The sequence below is a fragment of the Corylus avellana genome, chromosome ca9 (genome assembly GCF_901000735.1).
Source record: "Corylus avellana chromosome ca9, CavTom2PMs-1.0".
In the NCBI taxonomy this organism is placed as follows: domain Eukaryota; kingdom Viridiplantae; phylum Streptophyta; class Magnoliopsida; order Fagales; family Betulaceae; genus Corylus; species Corylus avellana.
The window spans coordinates 3,700,374-3,720,961 of record NC_081549.1 but is presented as its reverse complement, the minus strand read 5'-3'; the positions used below and the strand labels follow the sequence as shown (position 1 = coordinate 3,720,961).

Here is a 20,588-nt window from a genome sequence, read left to right as displayed (position 1 = left end):
TTTATTATTGCTATTAGGTAATTATTGCGTAATAAAGCTTTGATATGCATTAATAATCAATCTTACTCTTAACTTACTTTTATTATGCATCATTGTATTAGAAATAATTCAAACAAAACAAAAAAAACAAAATAATTTATCTCATCAATGTCCCACTTTGCTGATGTGTGATGGTGTCAATTAGTCTTTATTAAAAAAAATAAAAATTCAATGATTAATTGACGATCAACCAGATAAGATAGTAGTGAAATAAAAATGTACTTTTAAAAATTGATATAAGAATCGTATGTGTTCTGGACAGATATTTATTAAATAAACATTAAAAGAAAAGAAATTTCTTATTCGATAACATAAAAAAGTCAAGAAAAATCTAATATTTTTTTTTCCTTCTTTCTTAAAAAATGATATATATATAACACTAATATATTTCATAAATATCCCAATATTATTATGTACACATGTCAATTCACCATTGGATTATTATTAATTATTTTTCGATTTTTTTTTTCTTTGTCATAGAACAACAAAAACACAAATATTTTAGCCGGCAACAAAAATGACAGCACCTAACGACAAAACGGCTCTCCAACAGTGGTTTGAATTGGTTTCCATCGTTCTCCTTCAGGTTTCCTTTCTGCGTCAACCCAAGGGCCAAGGACTCACTTCCAGTCTTCCACGCTCGCTTGGCATTTGCATACGCAAGAACTCCGAAGAAATATATATAAATTTATGCGCCAAAGTGTTTCTCTTTGCAGCGTCTCATGGCGGGTCAACACTCTGCCTTCAGGCCCCCCTCGTCCTCCACCTCTTCTTCCTCTGCTTCTACATTTTCGTTGTCTTCCTCGCAGTCCTTCGCTTCTCGCCTCCTCTTGCTCCTCACAGTCCTCTCATTGACACTCGCCTGCTTCGCCTTCATTTTACAATGGCGGGGCGGCCTCAACGACCCCATCACCCGCTGGTCCATGGACCACCACGAGTTTCCGGGCATGGCTGTTTTCGGCTCCGAAACCTCCCACTCGTCTCGCTCCGCGGGCTCTGATTGCGTGGATCTTCTGGGTCAGAGCCGCTCGCTGGCCTTCCCGTATTTCAGGGATTGGACGTTCGGGTACGAGTCGGATCTGAATCCTAAGGTGAGTGTCTGACAGGAATTTGATTGAATGGTTATTGGTGTTTTGGTTTTTGGTTTACTTTGGGTAATCGGTTTTGGTTTTTTGTTGAGTTTGTTGGGTTTCTTGGGCTTTGATATTTGGTGGGTGTGTTTGGGTTTTCGGATCTTGCATCTGGGTTATGCTGATTTAAGTTTGGGGTGAGAGGTAATGTATAATTTTGATTAGAATTAGAGTAGATTTCAGATATAATTCATATTGGCCGTTGCGCATTGGTAATCAAATTGGTTTTTCCCTCCCTCTAATTTATAGTTAAATTTCATAATGTAGTAAGCAGTTGATTACTGTTTTCTTTGATTCAAAACCTTTTTATTTATTAGATCATTTCTATTTAAAATATTCATTTATGTCCTATGTCTTTATTTTTTATTTTTCATTTTGTTTGATCAATCTGAAATGACTTGTTATGAATACAAGCCCTGATGGAGGTGCGTGGTGGGCGAAATATTTGTATTTATTTAACATTCATGATAAATCTATGTGGAGTATCTGATTTCTTAATTGGAGATGATCTATAGTCACTATGTTCAGGGTTTTTGTGCGCGGTATTTATGTATCCTCGAAAATCTCTAATGTATTCCAGAATACTGATTAAGGAGATTAGAAATATTTGAGATCAGCAATATAACATTGCAATATCTATAAACTATTTTTAATGCTATGTGCATGAAGAAATGGCGGATATCTTAAGAGTCTGGGTGAATTCATAATTGTTACATTGATGTTTAAAAAATCAGTAAATTATTGGTATGAAGAAAATAAAAAGTGTAATTTATGTGAAATCTTAGATAATAGAATGTAATTAAAATAGGACCCAAGTTGTAAAAATGTTTAAAAGAAGAATGCCTCTTTTAGTTGGCATGAAAGGCATTAAATACATTTCCCCCCCAGTGCTGGTCCAGCAAAAGTAGGATAGATATATGGATATGATCCTAACCTTCGACATTTTTGCATGATGTGGCCACTGTCAGTTGGTGTGAAATGCATCCTGTGCTATATCAATGCCAAAAAATTTCTTGGATATCTTCCTTCATTTATATTATTGAAATATTGCATCTTGATTTTTATTTTGAGAGTCATGTGACTCCTTTTTCTCCTTGGTATTTTCCTTTATTATATTCTTTTCCTTAACTGACACAATGTATCTATTTGAACCTCTTTGGCACTTGTAATCATTTATATTGGGAGAGCAATTATTATTGAGAACCATTTCCTTTGATCCTTAAGCCAATAGAAGTCTTCCTTCTATCTTGTGACTCTAAGCAATTTGAAACCTTGTTTTTGGATTAATTTATCATATGTTTGATTTTGGTTTTTTGGTGAATTATGGATCAATTTATGACCCATTTATTATGAAATTTTGCTGTATACCAGATATGTATTACAACAAGCACTTCTGCTGGTCTAGAGCAGACTTTGCCGTGGATCTTTTATCATAAGGTCATTGGAGTTTCAACCTTTTTCCTTTTTGTAGAAGGGAAGGCTGCATCTGCGAATGTATCTAAAGTCTTAGAATCAATTCCAGTGAGTTTATGTCCTTTGCTTATATATTACATTTTTCCAGTCAATACCTAGTTTTGTTTGGTTGCTGCAAGTTGTCACTTTAGTTCCCTTCTTGTTTTGAACTTCCTGACTTATCTTGTTATGGACTTAACACTTATTTTTCAGGGGGTGAAAGTTATATACAGAACAAGAGAACTAGAGGAGCGGCAAGCTAAAAGGTTAGTACATTCTCCATCCAAATTGCTTTTTTCTTTTTAATAATTCTGTTTGTCACTTTCTTTTTTAGGTCATTCTCTACCCTGAACAGTCAATGTTATTAGAACAGCTATACCTTCACCTTTAATACTAAAGCTAAGCTGAAGTCCACGTTCATTTTAAAAGTCAAAATTTTCCCTCAATGTGGAATGGCCAATTGTACCGAAGAGGAGAGTAAATTTTTGGATGCAAAGGCAAAAACATTATGGGTTTTAATTTTAGAGTTTCTTTCCTCATCTTTAAAAACATTCCTTATTCAGTATTTACTTCATTTTTCTTTGTTCTTACCCAGATATACAGCATGATATGTCAGGATAAACAACTTGAATGTGTTGATTTGTGGGCTGGGTCCACTACATGGATTGTGCAACTTGTTGTCCATATTCAGGGCAGAAGTATTAAAAGAAACAAAATGTTGGTTCTCAAGTGGGAAAAGAAAAAGATTCATGAGGTTGCAATTTAGCGACCATTGGATGGATGGGCTTCAACACCCTAAAAGATCCTAACTTATTGCTCCTTCCTACTCTGAATTTTTTTTTTTTTTTTCCTCTCAAACTTGTTCAGTGAATCTGTGAAACACTTAATCCATCAGTGGAGACAGTCTGGTTGATGTAGGACGATATTTATCTTTATTTTCAGTAAAAACGAAAATAAAGAAAATATCAAAAATAATATTAGAGCAGCGCCGCTTGATCAGAATTTTAGCTATTCTCAAACAATGGAAGTACAAAAGGAAAGATTGCCACGATTCCCGCTGATTGTCAATTTTATATTAGGATTTTATTTTATTTTATTAGGACTTTATTTCCTTTCCTTATTAGGATTAGGTTTACTACTACTATAGGATTATGTTTACTTTCCTACTAGGATTAGATTTACTTTCTCTACTAGGATTAGATTTACTTTCTCTACTAGAAGTAGGTTTACTTTCTCTACAAGTATTTCTCTTCTATAAATAGGCTTGCCTATTATGTAAAACTCAATCAATTGAATTATAATCAAATCAGAGAATTCTCTCTCAAATACTCTGCGGAGTTTTATTTTTTTTAGCCTGCGGGCTTGTTTTATCTTTTGGGTAGAAGACGAAGACGCTTCTCCTTGCAGAATCAAAGACGCTGCTCTTTGATTAGTTACCTTAGTCTTCCGCTACGTCAGTTGGTATCAAAGCAGGCTTTATCCTGATCATGACCAATCAGCGCAACGGTGACGATTTCCTTAACGACGCTGCTCGTGACAGGGAGGCTCCTTGGAGAGCCGAATTCCAAGAGTTCCAGCAGATCCAGCAAACGATGCAACAGGAGATACGACAGGAGATGCGCCAGATGCGAGAGATGATAGAGCGCATGCACATAGGTCCTAATCGTAATCACAGGGACAATGATGCCCATGATGACGATGGGATCCGAGTGAGGCCTATTCCTCACCAACGACCTGCACCCATAAACCGACCACCGGCTTATGACAATCTTAATTATGATGAAGAAGTTGTGGAAGATGTTAAGTTGGTTGAAGAAGTGGAGTTGCCATCAGAGAAAACATATGTGCAGCCACCATCATTGATTCCAACGACTACATCAATGGAGGAACAGCTACCGCCTCCTCCACCACAAGTGCAACTTCCTCTACCAGAGTTACAACCTCCTCCACCACAAGTGCAACCTTCTCCACCAAAGATGCAACCTTCTCCACCACAAGTGCAACTTCCTCTACCACAGATGCAACCTACACCACAGGTGCAACTCATCACGATCATCACAAAAATTGACGATTCTTTTGAAGAAAACAATGAAGTTGAAGATGATACCCAAGAAGAAATCGTTGGAGGAATTTTGGTGGAAGTAGACGAAAAGGAAAAATCATGTCTTGATTCTATCTATATAGATTTCTCCAAGTACTTTTCTTCAGAGGAGCCACATGTGCCATGTCCCAAAGAAAACTCGAGGACGAGTTTTTTTCAAGTGGGGGTGTCTGATGTAGGACGATATTTATCTTTATTTTTGGTAAAAACGAAAATAAAGAAAATATCAAAAATAATATTGGAGCAGCGCCGCTTGATCAGAATTTTAGCTATTCTCAAACAATGGAAGTACAAAAGGAAAGATTGCCACGATTCCCGCTGATTGTCAATTTTATATTAGGATTTTATTTTATTTTATTAGGACTTTATTTCCTTTCCTTATTAGGATTAGGTTTACTACTACTATAGGATTATGTTTACTTTCCTACTAGGATTAGATTTACTTTCTCTACTAGGATTAGATTTACTTTCTCTACTAGAAGTAGGTTTACTTTCTCTACAAGTATTTCTCTTCTATAAATAGGCTTGCCTATTATGTAAAACTCAATCAATTGAATTATTATAAAATCAGAGAATTCTCTCTCAAATACTCTGCGGAGTTTTATTTTTTTTAGCCTGCGGGCTTGTTTTATCTTTTGGGTAGAAGACGAAGACGCTTCTCCTTGCAGAATCAAAGACGCTGCTCTTTGATTAGTTACCTTAGTCTTCCGCTACGTCACTGGTTGTCTTTTTACATTGTGAAACTGTATTATCTTGTACATGTTGCCAACTACTATGAATCTAACAATTATGATACAATTCCTTTATTGTAATGATGTAATTAGCCGGATCTGGAATGAGACTTGGTTGGCGAGCTTCTTCTATAAACCATGTAACTATGAGTTGTTTGTGAAGCAATCTCTCAATATGGAAATGGCGATTGTCATGGCAAGGGTATGGGTACTGAATTTTCATCTACTGCATGACATGATTAGTATTTTTCCATTTATGTAATAAAGGTCTAACATTGTCTTTCACAATTTAGGAGGCTGGAATGGATTGGATCATTCATCTTGACACTGATGAACTAATGCATCCAGTAGGCACTCAGGAGTACTCCTTGAGACAATTGCTATCCGATGTTCCTGGAAATGTTGATATGGTTATCTTTCCAAATTATGTGAGTGAAACAGCTTTGTCTAGAATTTCATTTGATCTAGTTAATAGAAGCACTTTTAATTATGCTTGCATGTTGTTATTGCCTCAGGAGAGCAGTGTTGAACGAGACGATATCAAGGATCCATTCAGCGAGGTATAATATCTTTGGCCTTCATATGATCCTAACTAAGATTTCAAAAATAGATATGATTGATGGTTTTTAAAGATTAGCAATGTTATAATTAAGTCGAATTGGAACATTAAAATTAATTTGTACTATGGGCTGTCTGCCTAGATATTTTCAATCTTTATCAAATCAGATGGATTGTGTTTAGAAAATTAAAAAATGCATGACTTGTTTCAAATAAAACTTTGTCAAAGTTACTTATCAAAAAAAAAATAAAACTTCGTCAAAGTTGCTTCAACGAAAAACAATTTTTTGCTGAGTTGAATTATGATGGACTGCCTGTTAAATATGATTATTGAACTAGCTAGCCCAACCTTGCAGTTTTCCAAATGGGTCTTAGTACGGACATAACACACATGGACATGCTTGTACTAATATGCAGAGCCTGTCTGTGCAAATGGTGGTCTATTTGCTTTGTTATTCCTCTGATATGATTAGTATAGCTTTACTGTCAATTTTGGCATTTTGCATAATCAAGTTTTAAGTGCTAAGATAATTTGAAGTGTTCAAATTTTTGTGATTGTCCCATTATTCACATCAATGTTGTAATGTGACCTTTGTTATTACATACACACATTTGCTGTTGACATATCACTTATATTATGTTGGATAGGTCTCGATGTTCAAGAAGAACTATGACCATCTTCCAAAAGATGTATATTTTGGCAACTATAGAGAAGCAACCCGTGGTAATCCTAACTACTTTTTGACCTATGGAAACGGGAAATCAGCTGCTCGAATTCAAGACCATCTTCGTCCTAATGGTGCACACAGATGGCACAACTATATGAAGACCCCAAAGTATGTTCATCTGTCATATTTCAGCAATTTCATGAGCATGCCTGCCCTTATCAATTTTCTTTTGTTTTTAAAATATCTCTGTATGTAATGCACTGAGATCTACAATTGATATATTAGTTCTGATGAAGACATTTCAATATATATATACATACCTTTATATTCTATACATGAGTTCCATGGAATTTTGATAATTTTGTCTACCTACTTGATAGTGAGATCAAATTAGATGAGGCTGCTGTTCTACATTACACATACCCGAAGTTTTCTGATTTAACTTCAAGACGTGATCGGTGTGGCTGCAAGCCTACAAAGGAAGATGTCAAAAGATGCTTCATGCTGGAGTTTGACAGATCTGTGAGTTCTGACGTCTTCACTATGCTATTCCTATGGTTAAAGAAGCTTGATTAGAAACAGTTATACAAACTCTATCAGATCCTCCACATGGTAATTTATTTAGATGTCTAATTGATGACCAATGTCTTAAAAATGATGCAACATATGCATTATAGATGGCATGCAGTTTGGAGCAGGCATAGTTACCAATTCCGTTGCACTCTGTCCAGAATGGCCAAAATAATTCATATTGGCAAGTAAGCTAGTACACCTATTGTGCCATTTCAGCCTGTTGCAGCCATTTCCACTGGTACTTGTGTTTCAGACTGTCACAGTTTTGTTAAACTATCATTAGATTTTTTCTTTTTGGCAAGTAAGCCCATACCCCTATTGTGCCATTTTGGCCTGTTGCAGCCATTTCCACTGGTACTTGCGTTTCAGACTGTCACAGTTTTGTTAACTATCGTTAGATTTTTTCTTTTTTAGCAATAAAGGTTAAGTTTTCATCAAAATAAGGCCTTGACCATTTGATTTGTGGTTAAAATTAGAAAAATAAAATAAAATAAAATCTAATGATAAAAAATGATTTATATGATGGTTTAAATCTATTGCATCATGTATGAGGAATTAGATGGACTTGTTTTGTGTTTATAAATATACAAACTTATATGTGTGCATGTGTGTGGATATGTAATGGTGAATCCAAAACGGCACACCATAATGGTCCAATACTGTAATTTTTCATTTTAACCTTGTTGGTATTGATATGATGAGTGATGCCTGAATTGTCCTGATGTTGAAGTTCATACTCTGCTCAAAAGTTATTTTTCGCATTAAAAATGAGCATGTACGTGTCATGTGTGTGTTTTTTCGTCTGATTTAATGATCTCTAAGGTTTTTTTGCCAACGATTGGTAGTTGAAGGAGGTTGAGTGTGATAGGTGGCAGTTTGTGAGGGTAATGCATAAATGAAATGCATAAATGAGTGGTAGTTGAGGGAGGTTAAAGGTAATTAACCCTTATATTAAATATAAGAGAGGGATTTATCTATAATGCGACACTGGAAGTAATTGAATTTCATACTGCTTGGAGAAGGCATTAATGATGTTAGTATATTTTAAATTTTTTACTTTTAAGTTAAATATTTTAGCATAAGTTACGCAGGCGCTTGATTACGTTGGGGTCATCTTCCTTACAGCTTTGTTCTATTATATGATGTGCAGGCATTCATAATCGCTTCAACTGCAACAGAGGAGGAAATGCTTCGCTGGTATGGGAAACTAAGACAAAATTTTCCTATCCTTGATTTCAATTGATAAAGCTCTTACAACTTAAGTTTTCCTTGGGTTCTGCACATTGCAAGCTACATTCAAGGCTAGATTTGGACATCACAGAGTTTGAATGACTTCATTACGGCCTTTACGCTTTCACGGTGGGAATTATTGTGGTGAATGGGACTATCACAGTGAATGATAACCACTTATAGAATTCTAACAACTCACTTACCCAAACACCATTGCCAAGATGACCTATTGAGATACATAACTGTTCTTTAGTGTTGGATTGTATAAATTTTTGCTCGCTTACATTACTTTGTTGTTATAGGTACCGCGAACGCATTGTGTGGACTGATAAAGAACTAAACCTGAAACTTTTGAGGAAGGGCATCTTGACTCGCATATATGCTCCTACGGTTAGTTCAATCGGCCTGAAGTCTACTGTCTTTTTAGTTATCTTTAAACTGCGGAAAAATTTATATTGGTTGTTAGGTATTCTCAAACTCCAATTTTTCTCTTCAGGTGATTATTCAGGGTCTGAGGGAATCTGGCATTTTTAGCTCCGTAATCATATCAGCCATGCAAACAAGTGAGTCGAAAGACAATTTCTTAAAATCCGTCGAGAGTAGCAACTCTTCTAGGGCAACCACATCTGGAATGGTTTCTTCAAGAAAGATGGTTAATAGAGGAGAATCTCAAGCAACTGTAAGAAGAGTCTTGGAAACCAAAGAAGTTGCTGCTGACCCCTTGGCTATCCCACCCTTATCTCCTCCTGGCCTGCATGATTTTCACATCGATACATAATTCAATTTTTTGCCATTCATCTTTTGATTCTTCCCTCCTCGCCATTGCCGGCTTCCGGTTTTGCTGTTTTGACGGGCATATTTCCATATTCAGTTTTCTTATGGGGTTCTTCCCGATCATTAACCAAGCGCTAGGGTACATTTCAGGTTTAGAATCTGATAGATTTGACAGAGTGATAGTTGTAGAGCGGGGATTTCAATTGCTGATTCTTGATTTTCTTTATATCTTTGGTCATTTATGTAACTACTGGCTGATTGCCTGATGTTGTAATCTGAAACCCTAGCCTCATATATGTTTTTTTAATACACATTGAAGGGGAAATATTATGATCTTTCCCCAGTCAAGATAGACACAGTACAGAGATGGTTACCCAATAAATTGGCTTTTTCTTTTTTTCTTTTCTTTTCTGAGACGAGGAATCTTTTCTGAGAAGACAAAAAAGACAACCGTTTGATAATGTTTTTTAAATGGTGCCTTTTGTTTTTACGTGACATAAGTTGAAAGTAGTTGTGATAGTTTCGTGATAAGAGTTGTTTGGGATTGTTATGCCACCAATTGGCTGAAAATTACGTTTCATGAAGTGGAGGTCAGTAGATCGAACCTTCTTCAACTTCTCCTCGTATGGACATGTCAATAAAAAGAAATAAAAAAATAATAAAAAGTTTACTATTGAAAAATGTCATGTTACCATGTTTATCGTTTGAGAAAATACCATATTTTTATTTTACTTTGCTTACGTGGCATTGTCAATCAGTCTTTGAATTATTATTATTATTTTTAAACATTAGCATTACTTTTATTTTATTTTTTTATGTTTGGCACAAGTAGAAGAAAATGTATATAATGCTATAAATAATATTTTTATTTCATAATATTGAGGTGTCAGCTTCAACAAATTTTTGAATTAGTCTTTGTTAAATAAAAAAAAAATAATTAAGAGTTAGTTAAGACTGTCACGTCAATATTATGAAATATAGTAGTAAAATAAAAATGTAATTTATATAATCTCTATCTATTTTCCTACATATGTTAAATTGTTTTCGGCCACAATTTCTTGGATGAGTTAAAATAAAATAAATGAACCATAAAATAAAATAAAGGGAAATGCCATTTTGTACACGTGCACGTTGTACGCCGCACGTGTTAAGTAGTCCTTAAACACATTTCCGGTTGGAGCTTGCCAAAGCCACTGCCGCCTGTGCCTGAAGAGTGAAGGCCAAAAGGGTTCTTCTTCTCTCTTAACTATGCTGCTCCTAATCTCGTATGATCAATGAGGCAGGCATTGCAATTGGGGCTTAGGTGGTTCATGAACCTTCCAAGGTTTGTCTTTCGCTTTTCCTTTTCCTTTTTTTTTTTTTTTCTTTAATATTTATTAACATCACCAAACTCTCTATACGTGTTTTTGGTAAATTTCAATGTTGATATTTAAAAATATATATATAATTTTACCTGATTCTCTGTTTGGTCGCATATATGAAACACATGAGGGGGAAAAAAAGCTAGGAATTTACTGTTACGCAATGTGATTATTAGACAGTGGTTTCCATGATATTATTAGTTGGTAATAGGAATTTACAGCTTACTTGACAAAGGAAATTGTAGCTCTGCAGTAGGTCTGAGGAGGAATTTACAGGGAATTGGAACATTGGTTTGTTTTAGAGTAAGAGCAATGGGGTCTAAACGGCAGCTCTCGAATTCCCTGGTACCCGTGTCATCTGAGGACAAGAAAGATAAGAGACTGAAGGGATTAATGGGTACAAATCCGAATTCTGAGAAGGGTGTTGTCGAGGTCGGTTTGATACTGTTTTTTCCTATCTGTTGTATGCTTAATGGTCATTCTGATTGTGCAAGTAGCGTGTATTGATTTAGTATTCATTGACATATAGGAATATGGTGTGAGAAGCTCTTCAGTTGAGATTGAGAGATTTAAGGATGACCCGGCAACAATCGAGGCAATGACGGTTCAAGAGCTCAGAACTGCATTGAGGTAACTAGGACCTCATGTGCTTTGTGAGACAATGTGGCTCTTTTTAATTCTTGACACTTCTTCAACTACTGGAAATGGTCTTTTTAAGCATGTTTTCACTGTGGAGAATGATACAAGTTTAACTATTGATCAGTAGGAGATGAAACCGTTCAGCTGTATGTCTTATGATTGCAGTGTTTTATTATGGTTTTGAAATTGTCAGGAGTGTGGGGGTTCCTGCTAAAGGCTGTAAACGCGATCTTGTGTATGCTTTGAAGTGTTTTGTGGACAAGAAGATGGATGGTAAACCTATATGTTCTGTTATCAAATTTAAATAACTGATTCCAAGCTTTCCTTTATCTTCGTCCATGTTCTATTCAACCTATTGGAGTCCATAATAATTTGTTCATTTCCAATGGTTAGAAGTTTCTCCAATTTGTAGGTGAAAATTCTCTGGCGGTAGAAGAACAAGCATCCTCCATTTCTGCTGAAAATATATCAGTAAAGACTAAGGTTAAGAATTTATCTACTGAAGACAGTGTTGAAGACGTGAACACTGATTTGGAGGTTCCTGGATTTCCACAGCATAAGGGAAGAGTAAAGAAATCTGCAGCTGAAAGTAATACTGTTGAGTTCCAGATTAAAAAGGTCACAACAAAAAAGGGGCTGTCAATCAGATCTGATGAGGTTCCAGGTGCTTAGAATACATAGATTTTTCTTTTTCCAGTAGTGTTTTACATAATTATGTATTTCTGGATCAAAATCTCCCCATCTCTTCTTCTTCTCTCTCTCTCTCTCTTCCCCCCACCAAAAAAAAAACATGACTGCTGTGGTTAATGTTTGTAGGTGGGAAGGTCTCCCGGGCAAAGAGAAAAGTTTCTTCAAACATTGTTACTGAAGTTGGCAACGCTGATGAAGGAATTAATACCCCCATCATACAAACTGAACCATGGACGGTTCTTGCCCACAAGAAGCCTCAGAAAGGTTGGATTCCATATAATCCTAGAACCATGAGGCCTCCACCTATTACCAGGGATACCAATTCTGTGAAACTCATCTCTTGGAATGTCAATGGGTTGAGAGCTTTATTGAAGTTAGAGGGATCTTCTGCATTTCAACTTTCACAAAGGGAAGATTTTGATGTGTTATGCTTGCAAGAGACCAAACTACAGGCAAGTATGTAAAATGCATATTTTGTTGTTGAAAGTGTGAGCGGTAATATAAAATCATAAAAAATAGAGTAGAGAAAGGATTTTGTTCTCCAAATATGGAGAGAGGTTTGACAAACCCTAAAATAGAGAGGGGAATAGAGAGCTTGACAAAGCTTGCTTTTTGTAGAATTTAACCAAATTTTAGCTAAAAGTGAATTTTAGAGAGCTCATAGGATGCTTTTATCGACTTGATTATACAATTGTATTACAGGGTCTATTTAGTATTTATGGTGGAAATATGGTTGGTGAGATATGCTAGGAAAGTTAATCAAATCCTGGAGATTTGATTTCAAACAGTCAACTATGGAAAATACCTATAAGGAAAAATATCAAAGCTAATATGAAAAACATCTTATATATTCTAACATCCCCCTTTGTGTACTTAGGTTGTGCCTTTGTGCTTTTTAATGATATTTTGTTTACTTATAAAAAAATATTCTAACTTCTCCTCTCTAACTCAAGGCGGAAACTCAAGGCGGAAAGAAAATAATTGGCAAATTTTTTTTTTTTTTTTTGTGTGATAGGTGTTTTTTTCCTCAGATTGAGTCAACTCATGTCAAGTTAGCTCATTGTAATTTTTTTTTTTTTTAGTTGACCTGGTTGTGACTCGTTGGGTATAAGTAGAATTGGTGAGTTGACTACAGGTTGACTTGCATTGACTTGGGAGCTAATGTGTGTCGCTAGTGGTAGACGGTAGCTAGAGATGGTGGCCAGAGACAATGGCGATGACGGTAGAGACAGTAACTGGTGACGGCAGCGACAATTGCTGGCATTGGCCAGAATGGTGGTTGGAGGTGACCAAAGATGATACTGGAGATGGGAGACAAATGTGACTAATGGCGGTGTTACAAAGGTAATGGTGGCCGGTGATGGTAGCTAGTATTGTTTGGAGGCGACTGAAGATGGTGGTCAATGGTGACGGTGGTGGATGGTTCGTGAAGTCCACCATTACAGTGGCGAAGGTAATTGAAAACGATGATTAGAGGTGGGCCGATTATGACGGTGGTGGACAATGGCCAATAGCCACGTTGATGGCGGTGAACGATTGCCATTGAAATGGGCCGCTTGACTGGGCCGGCTTGGGCTGCGATGGGCCAAACAGGACTGCATACCATATTGGGCCAAATGAGGGTTGTTAACTGGGCAGAATTTGGGTCATTGAAGTGGGCCGACTTGGGCTGGTTATCGTATTGGGTAACCCAAGAATTCGATGTGCAATTGTGTCGCGCATGAGGAAGCCATGTGTGGAGCATGCACGTGCAACACATGAGGATGGCTAGAATCTGCCACGGTGCATGAGGCACGTTAGTTGGAGAACTGAACCTTGAAGCAGCATGTGAGGGCGTGTGTATAGGTGTACCGTGAGGAACTTTCTTCGGTTCAGCAGATTGGCAGCATCCGTGCTTGTTTCTGGGGATGAATGACTAGAAGCAATTAACAGTGACTGTGTGTGTAGGGTGGCAGGCGGTGTGTGAAGCGCGTGGACTGCAAAGACATGTTCTAGTGGCGTGTGAGGGCATGTGTAGTGTTAGAACAGCTTCATTCCACTGACACAATGTTGATCGGGACTATTTGCGTATGTGGGCATTGTTTAGTTAGCAAAATGGTACCCAAAGACGCCCGAACTGAGTAAAAAATGTGCATGTTGAGTGGAAGCTTTCTAACTCTACTATGGGTTGCGCCCCTTGCGCTTTTAATACAATGACTTTTACTTATAAAAAAAAAACTCTACTAAAGGCCACAAGAAAGTGGCTCTAATACTATGTAGAAATTTATGATGTAAAATATAAAATAAGAAAAGCGGAAGTTAAAAAAAATATACAAAATTTTGGGGTGGTTCGGCCTTAGAAGTCTGCATCTACCACTAGTTAAGTGTTCTATAGGGCTATATCTTGATTTTATTGACTTGATTATATAATTGTATTAGAGGGTCTATTTATTGGAAAAATATGGTAGGTGAGGTAAGTTAGGAAAGGTCATCAAATCCTGGGCAGACAACTATGCTAAATACCTTTAAGGAAAAATATATCACGGCTAGTATGGAAAATATCCTATATATTCGAACCTTTGTTTCTTGAAGCTTAGGATTTTGTTGACAACATATTTATAAAATAATCCTCTGCGCTTTTGATATAACATTATTACTTATCAAAAAAAAAAAAAAAAACATATTTATAAAATAAAATAAAATAAAAAAAGGATTTTGTTGACAACATAGTAGAAATTATGGACTCTTAATTATGTCAAGGCCCTTATTAATTTGATAAAAAAGGCATGTTTCATCTAGTTTTAATTTTTGGCTCATTTGCAATTTGGCAGTAGTTTTGCCATTTTGAAAGCATGACTGTGTTGGTGTACTTGTAATTTCCTTGCATCTGAAAGATTATCCTCCTTAAATGCCCACCATTGCAGAACATTATGCTAAGAATTTGGAATCGATTGCATTTATCTTTTACCATTCTGGCCATCTAAGGCCTAGGATTAGTGTTTGTAGAGCTTTGACCCAAGGTGGGAAGTTGGTTCTGCTATTCAACTTGGCAGAAAGTGGAAATCTAGTTAGGTGATCCTCTTTGTATACTTCCAGTGTACTTTGGGGCGCCTTACGCTTTTAATAAGACTGATGGTTACTTATCAAAGAAAGTGGAAAAATAATTATTTCCTATTAGTCACATGAATCTCTGTTTTCCTTCTGCATCGTGACCACTGACCAGTGTAAATTTCCTTCTTTCTTTTTCTTTTTCCCCTTTCCCTTCTCTGAGTGGTGGTTGGGATTATTGGAAACAGTTTTGAAGTTTTCCAATGATAACCGAATTGGGAATTTAGACTATTTTGTCACATAGGTCATGTGATAGCTCGACTGCGCCACTTAGAAGAAGTTAAAGTTGCTAATTTATCATTGAAAGAGCCAGCTGGATAACCATTCTAAGAGTCTTAAATGCTAAGTTCAAAGTTTTGAAGCATTAATTTTAGTGCATAGTTTGTTCTAATGCGATTAAATTCATCCAAGTAAATCTTCCTTTTCTTTTTCTTTGTGAACAGGAGAAGGATGTTGAAAATATCAAACAGTGTCTTATAGATGGCTATGAGAATAGCTTCTGGACTTGCAGTGTTTCCAAACTTGGTTATTCTGGAACAGCAATTATCTCAAGAGTATGCTTATTCTTTTTCCACAAGAAGCTGTCTATTTTCTTTAGAACATCAAGGATATTGTTATTTCTTTTTGTTATTGTGTGTAACATCGTCCATTCTGCCTATCTGACATATATAGAAGTCATTACAGTCGCTATATCATGTTAAACTTCGCTATTATCTTAGATGTGGCTGTTTCTTGCAAAAGCAATCCTGCAGAATGTTCAGTTCTAGTCGCCTAAAATTATTCTTAATATTATAAATCGTTGTTTTGATTATATCTTGTGCATTCTCTTAGAAATGATTTTGTAAATGAAAAAAGCAAGAAACAGAAGCTTCTTGGATGAAATGAGATTGATGATAATTCAAACTCTGTCTCTTGCTAATTTGAGGATTCTCGTGTAAGATTGTGATCTTGAGAAATAACCATGGTTTTTACTGTTGCAAGTTGTTTTGACTAATCCTGTTTGCAAATGCTTATAAATGGTTTACTAGGATCTAAAAAGGATGTGCTCAATGCTATCCATTTCATAACAATCTGCTGCCTCATTTTCTTAATTGCGAGCAAGCTTTTTGCTTTTAATTATGGTTTTGAGTGTTCATTTGCTGGTAAACATTGGCTCTTTTGTGACAGATAAAACCGCTTTCAGTCAGATATGGCCTAGGCATATCAGATCATGATAGTGAAGGTCGGCTTGTGACGGCAGAGTTTGATTCATTTTATCTATTGAATGGATATGTCCCTAATTCTGGAGATGGCTTGAAAAGACTGGTACTTGACCTCAAGCACAATATTACTAGTCTAGGTCCTTATTTAGTAATATTATTTGTCATTGGACTCCCTTAGTTGTTTCATTTTGTGGATCAATGACTGTGCTTTCAATTCTAGTCATACAGGGTTACACAATGGGATCCAGCTCTCAGCAATTACATGAAAGTAAGATTGCTTTGATTTGTCCTTTTATTATTCTTTTTTTTTAACAAGTATTTTGTACATCATTTGTTATATATTTCCATTGTGATAGGTTCTAGTTTGTTTATCCATGCTAGATTTAGATATTTTTTTCATGTTGGATGTGTCTAACTCCTTACCATAAGAATGATCTTTGGAGTGAAGCGTTTGGGTAGGATCTATCCAGCATAATTTGCTAGATTGAATGATTGAGATTCATATCTCCCCTTCCCCTTGGGGCCAATTACTTATTAAAAAAAAGGAGATTCATATCTCTGTCGATGGCTTAGTGCTCCACAATCATACAGCAACAAAGTTTTATCTCTAGCTGAGTTTTAATTAGACACACTTTGCCTACGCTCTAGCTCAGAACAGTGACCCTTGAAAGCACAAAAAATGGACCAAGTATACTTAATATTTTTTTAATGAAGTATGCATATTCTTTGTGGTTAAATATTCTTTTTATAGAAATGAATAATTTATATTTCCAAAAGGCATAGTTGATTACCATTTCCAGATGTTTAGCACTTAATGCTCAGGGTGCTTTTCATGCTTGATGCAGGAGCTGGAAAAATCAAAGCCCGTCATTTTGACTGGTGATCTGAATTGTGCTCATGAAGAGATAGACATATATAATCCTGCTGTAAGTGCTTTAGATTTTCATGTTGTGTATGAGTCCTTATTATAGTCCCTAACTGATATCAAAATCTTGGAAAGTATGTGCAGACCAAGAAAAAAAAAAAAAAGCTCTTTTGAGAAAATGTAATCCCTGTTCCTGTCTTGTTGGAAAAGGAATTGGGTAAGGTTAGTTCAGGTGATAAGAGGATTGGGTGGCTAGTGGGAGGTCTTAGGCTTCAATCTTACCAATCAAAAACACCATAATTTTCTGTAGCAAAGGCTCATTTCTATCTTAAGTTGGAGAATATAATAAAACTGCCTTGAGCAACATGATGACAATTATCGAATCAACCCTTGCATTTTGATGTTGCCTGAGAAATTTGTGTTTTAATTTATTTTTTTAGGAGCTGTTGTTGAACTAAATGCATACGAGTAGTCATTCTGATATGTCCTATTTTAAGAGTCAGAGTTGGGGATGCAATCATTTGCTTTGTGCCGATTTTTACCTTTTGTGGTTCTTCTCTCTATCTCTTTTTCTTTTTTATAATTATAGTTTAATTTTCTCTGGGTGGGTGCTGCTCAGAATTAACCACATGCCAAGAAAACTGTTGTGACTTCCTGTTTATGAGAGTGAGTGAGTGCATTATGGGTTAAGAGATGATGTTGATAATGACCTGTACCTTTATTAAAGATGTCGATGGCTCTATCATTTCTCAATCTCATGTAGGGTGATGGTGTTTTATTCAGGAAGCACCGATACTTCAGACTAGTGGCTAGATACTCCTGGATGTGGCAGGACACCTCTTTAGTTTTTCCTTTAGTCTCTCTCCCTCTTTGTTGTGTGTGACTAATAGCTTCTTATCTAGTTTTATTATTTGGACATATTTATACCTTTTATCATTTAAACTAAAAATTAGCATAATATGGTATCTGAAAACATTGTGTGCATATTTAATTAATTAAAGTGTCACCGTCGTATCATATCCTAAGTTTTCAAGAATTGATGTATTGGTGCTTCCTAGTGTTTTAACCTCTTAAGGCTTTGTTTTTTAAAAAAAACCTGAGGCTCTTAATTTTTTGGGTAATGAGCATTTCAGAGATGTTAATTACTCATCAATGAAGACTTCTTTGAACCGTTTTTTGATAAGTGAAATTCTCTATAAAATATAAAATAAAAAAAAAATAATAACAATAAAATAAAATTAAAAAAAAAAAAAAAAAAGCCTAGACAAAAAAAATGGTGGTTGAGATTCACATTTCCTCTTTCTTCAATAATCTATTAATGGATTATTTTACCTGAAAAAAAAAACGTTGATGACAAGTTTAGACATTTTAAGATCATGTTGTGAATTGATAAAGGTAAAATTTTTTTTTTTAAAAAAATCAACTCTCAGTTGGAATAAGAAATTTGGCTCGGGAGATTAGGAGAGCAATTCTGCTGATAACTTAATTAGTTTGGCAAGGCTTGGAAAATGATTCTAGAGAATGTCAGAATTAACTGGAAGCCATGGTGTGTGATAAAAATATCTGTTACTTTGTGTTATGGGAAAAAAATAACTTTTGGAGTACCTAAAATGTACCCTTTTGACAAGCCTTTACATGGTGCCAAAAATTTAGCCTAAGGGAGGATAACAAGGAATTTTGGTGGGTTGGTTTTGCTATGGTATTTTAAGTAGTAGTTACAGTTTCAGCCATAATTACACTGTAATATTTGCTGTGATTGGCTCTCTTTTCCAAATTTGAGCACCCATAGCCCTTTCTAAGTTGTTTGCATTTTCTTGATTGTTACATCAAATCTATAGGGAAATAAAAGAAGTGCTGGGTTTACCGATGAAGAAAGGCAGTCATTTGGGACAAACTTCTTGTCTAGGGGATTTGTGGATACCTTTAGACGGCAACACCCAGGAGTTGTTGGCTATACTTACTGGGGTTATCGGCACGGTGGTCGCAAAACTAACAGAGGTATTCAGTCTACATTCTCAAACGTAATATCTATTTTCTTATCATTGAGTTTGAAATGAGCATTTTGTGATGTTGATAACATATGTAAGATCTTATGATGCATCCCGTTTCAAGAGTTCATAGTTCCTAATAAAAAAGGTGTTCATAATTCCATCCTTCGCTGTGATTGAATGTGTTGTAATTCTGTTCCCAAGCATAAGTATTTGCCTTAAAGAATTCTGAAATCCCATGTTGCACCTGAACCACTCAGTTAACATATATCTCTATAAAGATTCTCAATATTTGATCTATCTTTACCATCTTCTAGTTTTAAAGTGTTTAAATCAGTAATCTGATTGGTTCAAGCCCCTTGAAATATGGATTTTTTTTTTTATCTCATTCAAGTGTTTTGGATTTTGAAACAGGATGGCGGCTCGACTACTTCCTTGTCTCAGAATCCATGGCCGACAAGGTTTATGACTCCTATATTCTAGCTGATGTTGGCGGTAGTGATCATTGTCCCATTGGCCTTGTACTTAAGCTTTAGTTTTTCCCCGTGGCATCAAAACCAATCTTTTGGGGCATTTGTGATGAACCTAAAGCCATTGGTGGGGTAATAGTGGGAAATTTGTACAGCCTCTTTTGCCACTCTGCTAACCTGGCAAAAATTCCAATGAGCTAATTTATGGTTTTTGACATTGGTTTAGGTTTTTTGTCAAGAACCAAATTTTGTTAAGGTACTAGAAGCTTTCTACCGGAGGTGAATTATGGAATATTTGGGGTTTTGACAAATAGTTCACTAGGGTTTGGAAGTGATTAATCACTCACTAGGGTTAAAAAAAAAAAAAAAAAAATTGATCCCTACTGTAGTAGAAGTTGGCAGAATCCGTTAACTTGACATGTCAGCACCAATTATATTATGATGAGAAATGTTATTACACATTTTGTGGTATATCTCTTATTCAATTATTTATTTATTTATTTTTTTCAAATTAACCATTGAATTTGTAGGATCTAATAATGCACTGAACATATTACGTGAATTGTTATTTTATATAATTGCTATTAATATGAATAACTTAAACTCAAAACTGCATATAACATTGACTTTTAATCTTGAGAAGAATGTGAACTCAAACGTAAAATGTAGGTCATTTTGATACATTTAGGAATGAGATCATTTATGGTCAAAATCCCAGTGTATTGGTTGATCACATATAACATTATGGGAACACTATTTTTCTAGATGAAATTTATAATCCTTTGATTTTAATAAAAGAGATATGATATTTATTTAGATAAATTTAATGGAATTATTCTAAGTCTCTGGTGAGAGCATTTTAGTTAGGAGTTACTAAAATAAAATGTACTAGATGAAGTATGATTTCAACGGTACAAAAATAATCAAGAGATTCAATCGGTTACTCGAGATTAAGGGATGGTGAATTAAAGTGATATTTTATTTATGACTTTAATTCGACTATGAAAATTTTGTTGATGGTTAAATTGCA

General features: G+C 35.5%; 2 protein-coding genes across 3 annotated transcripts; both read left to right on the top strand.

Annotated features, from left to right (window-relative positions):
- The first annotated feature begins 580 nt into the window (after positions 1-580).
- On the top strand, positions 581-9,657 carry LOC132191817 (glycosyltransferase-like At2g41451). The gene is made up of 11 exons (XM_059606924.1): positions 581-1,130; positions 2,541-2,690; positions 2,835-2,887; positions 5,547-5,655; positions 5,747-5,881; positions 5,969-6,013; positions 6,660-6,847; positions 7,060-7,201; positions 8,403-8,449; positions 8,785-8,872; positions 8,979-9,657. Exons 1-11 carry the CDS (start codon positions 762-764, stop codon positions 9,258-9,260), a joined length of 1,608 nt encoding a protein of 535 aa, XP_059462907.1. The 5' UTR covers positions 581-761; the 3' UTR covers positions 9,261-9,657.
- A 792-nt stretch (positions 9,658-10,449) lies between these two features.
- On the top strand, positions 10,450-20,069 carry LOC132191816 (DNA-(apurinic or apyrimidinic site) endonuclease, chloroplastic). Of its 2 annotated transcripts, none has more exons than XM_059606922.1 (12): positions 10,450-10,580; positions 10,863-11,049; positions 11,147-11,247; positions 11,450-11,529; positions 11,669-11,920; positions 12,073-12,398; positions 15,477-15,587; positions 16,201-16,338; positions 16,456-16,503; positions 17,081-17,161; positions 18,939-19,098; positions 19,503-20,069. In XM_059606922.1, the coding sequence occupies exons 1-12, from the start codon at positions 10,531-10,533 to the stop codon at positions 19,622-19,624; spliced, it is 1,656 nt and encodes a 551-aa protein (XP_059462905.1). In that variant the 5' UTR covers positions 10,450-10,530; the 3' UTR covers positions 19,625-20,069. The 2 variants fall into 2 exon arrangements, with proteins under 2 accessions (XP_059462905.1, XP_059462906.1); XM_059606923.1 differs by having other exon boundaries at positions 10,470-10,580; positions 10,871-11,049.
- Positions 20,070-20,588: the final 519 nt, after the last annotated feature.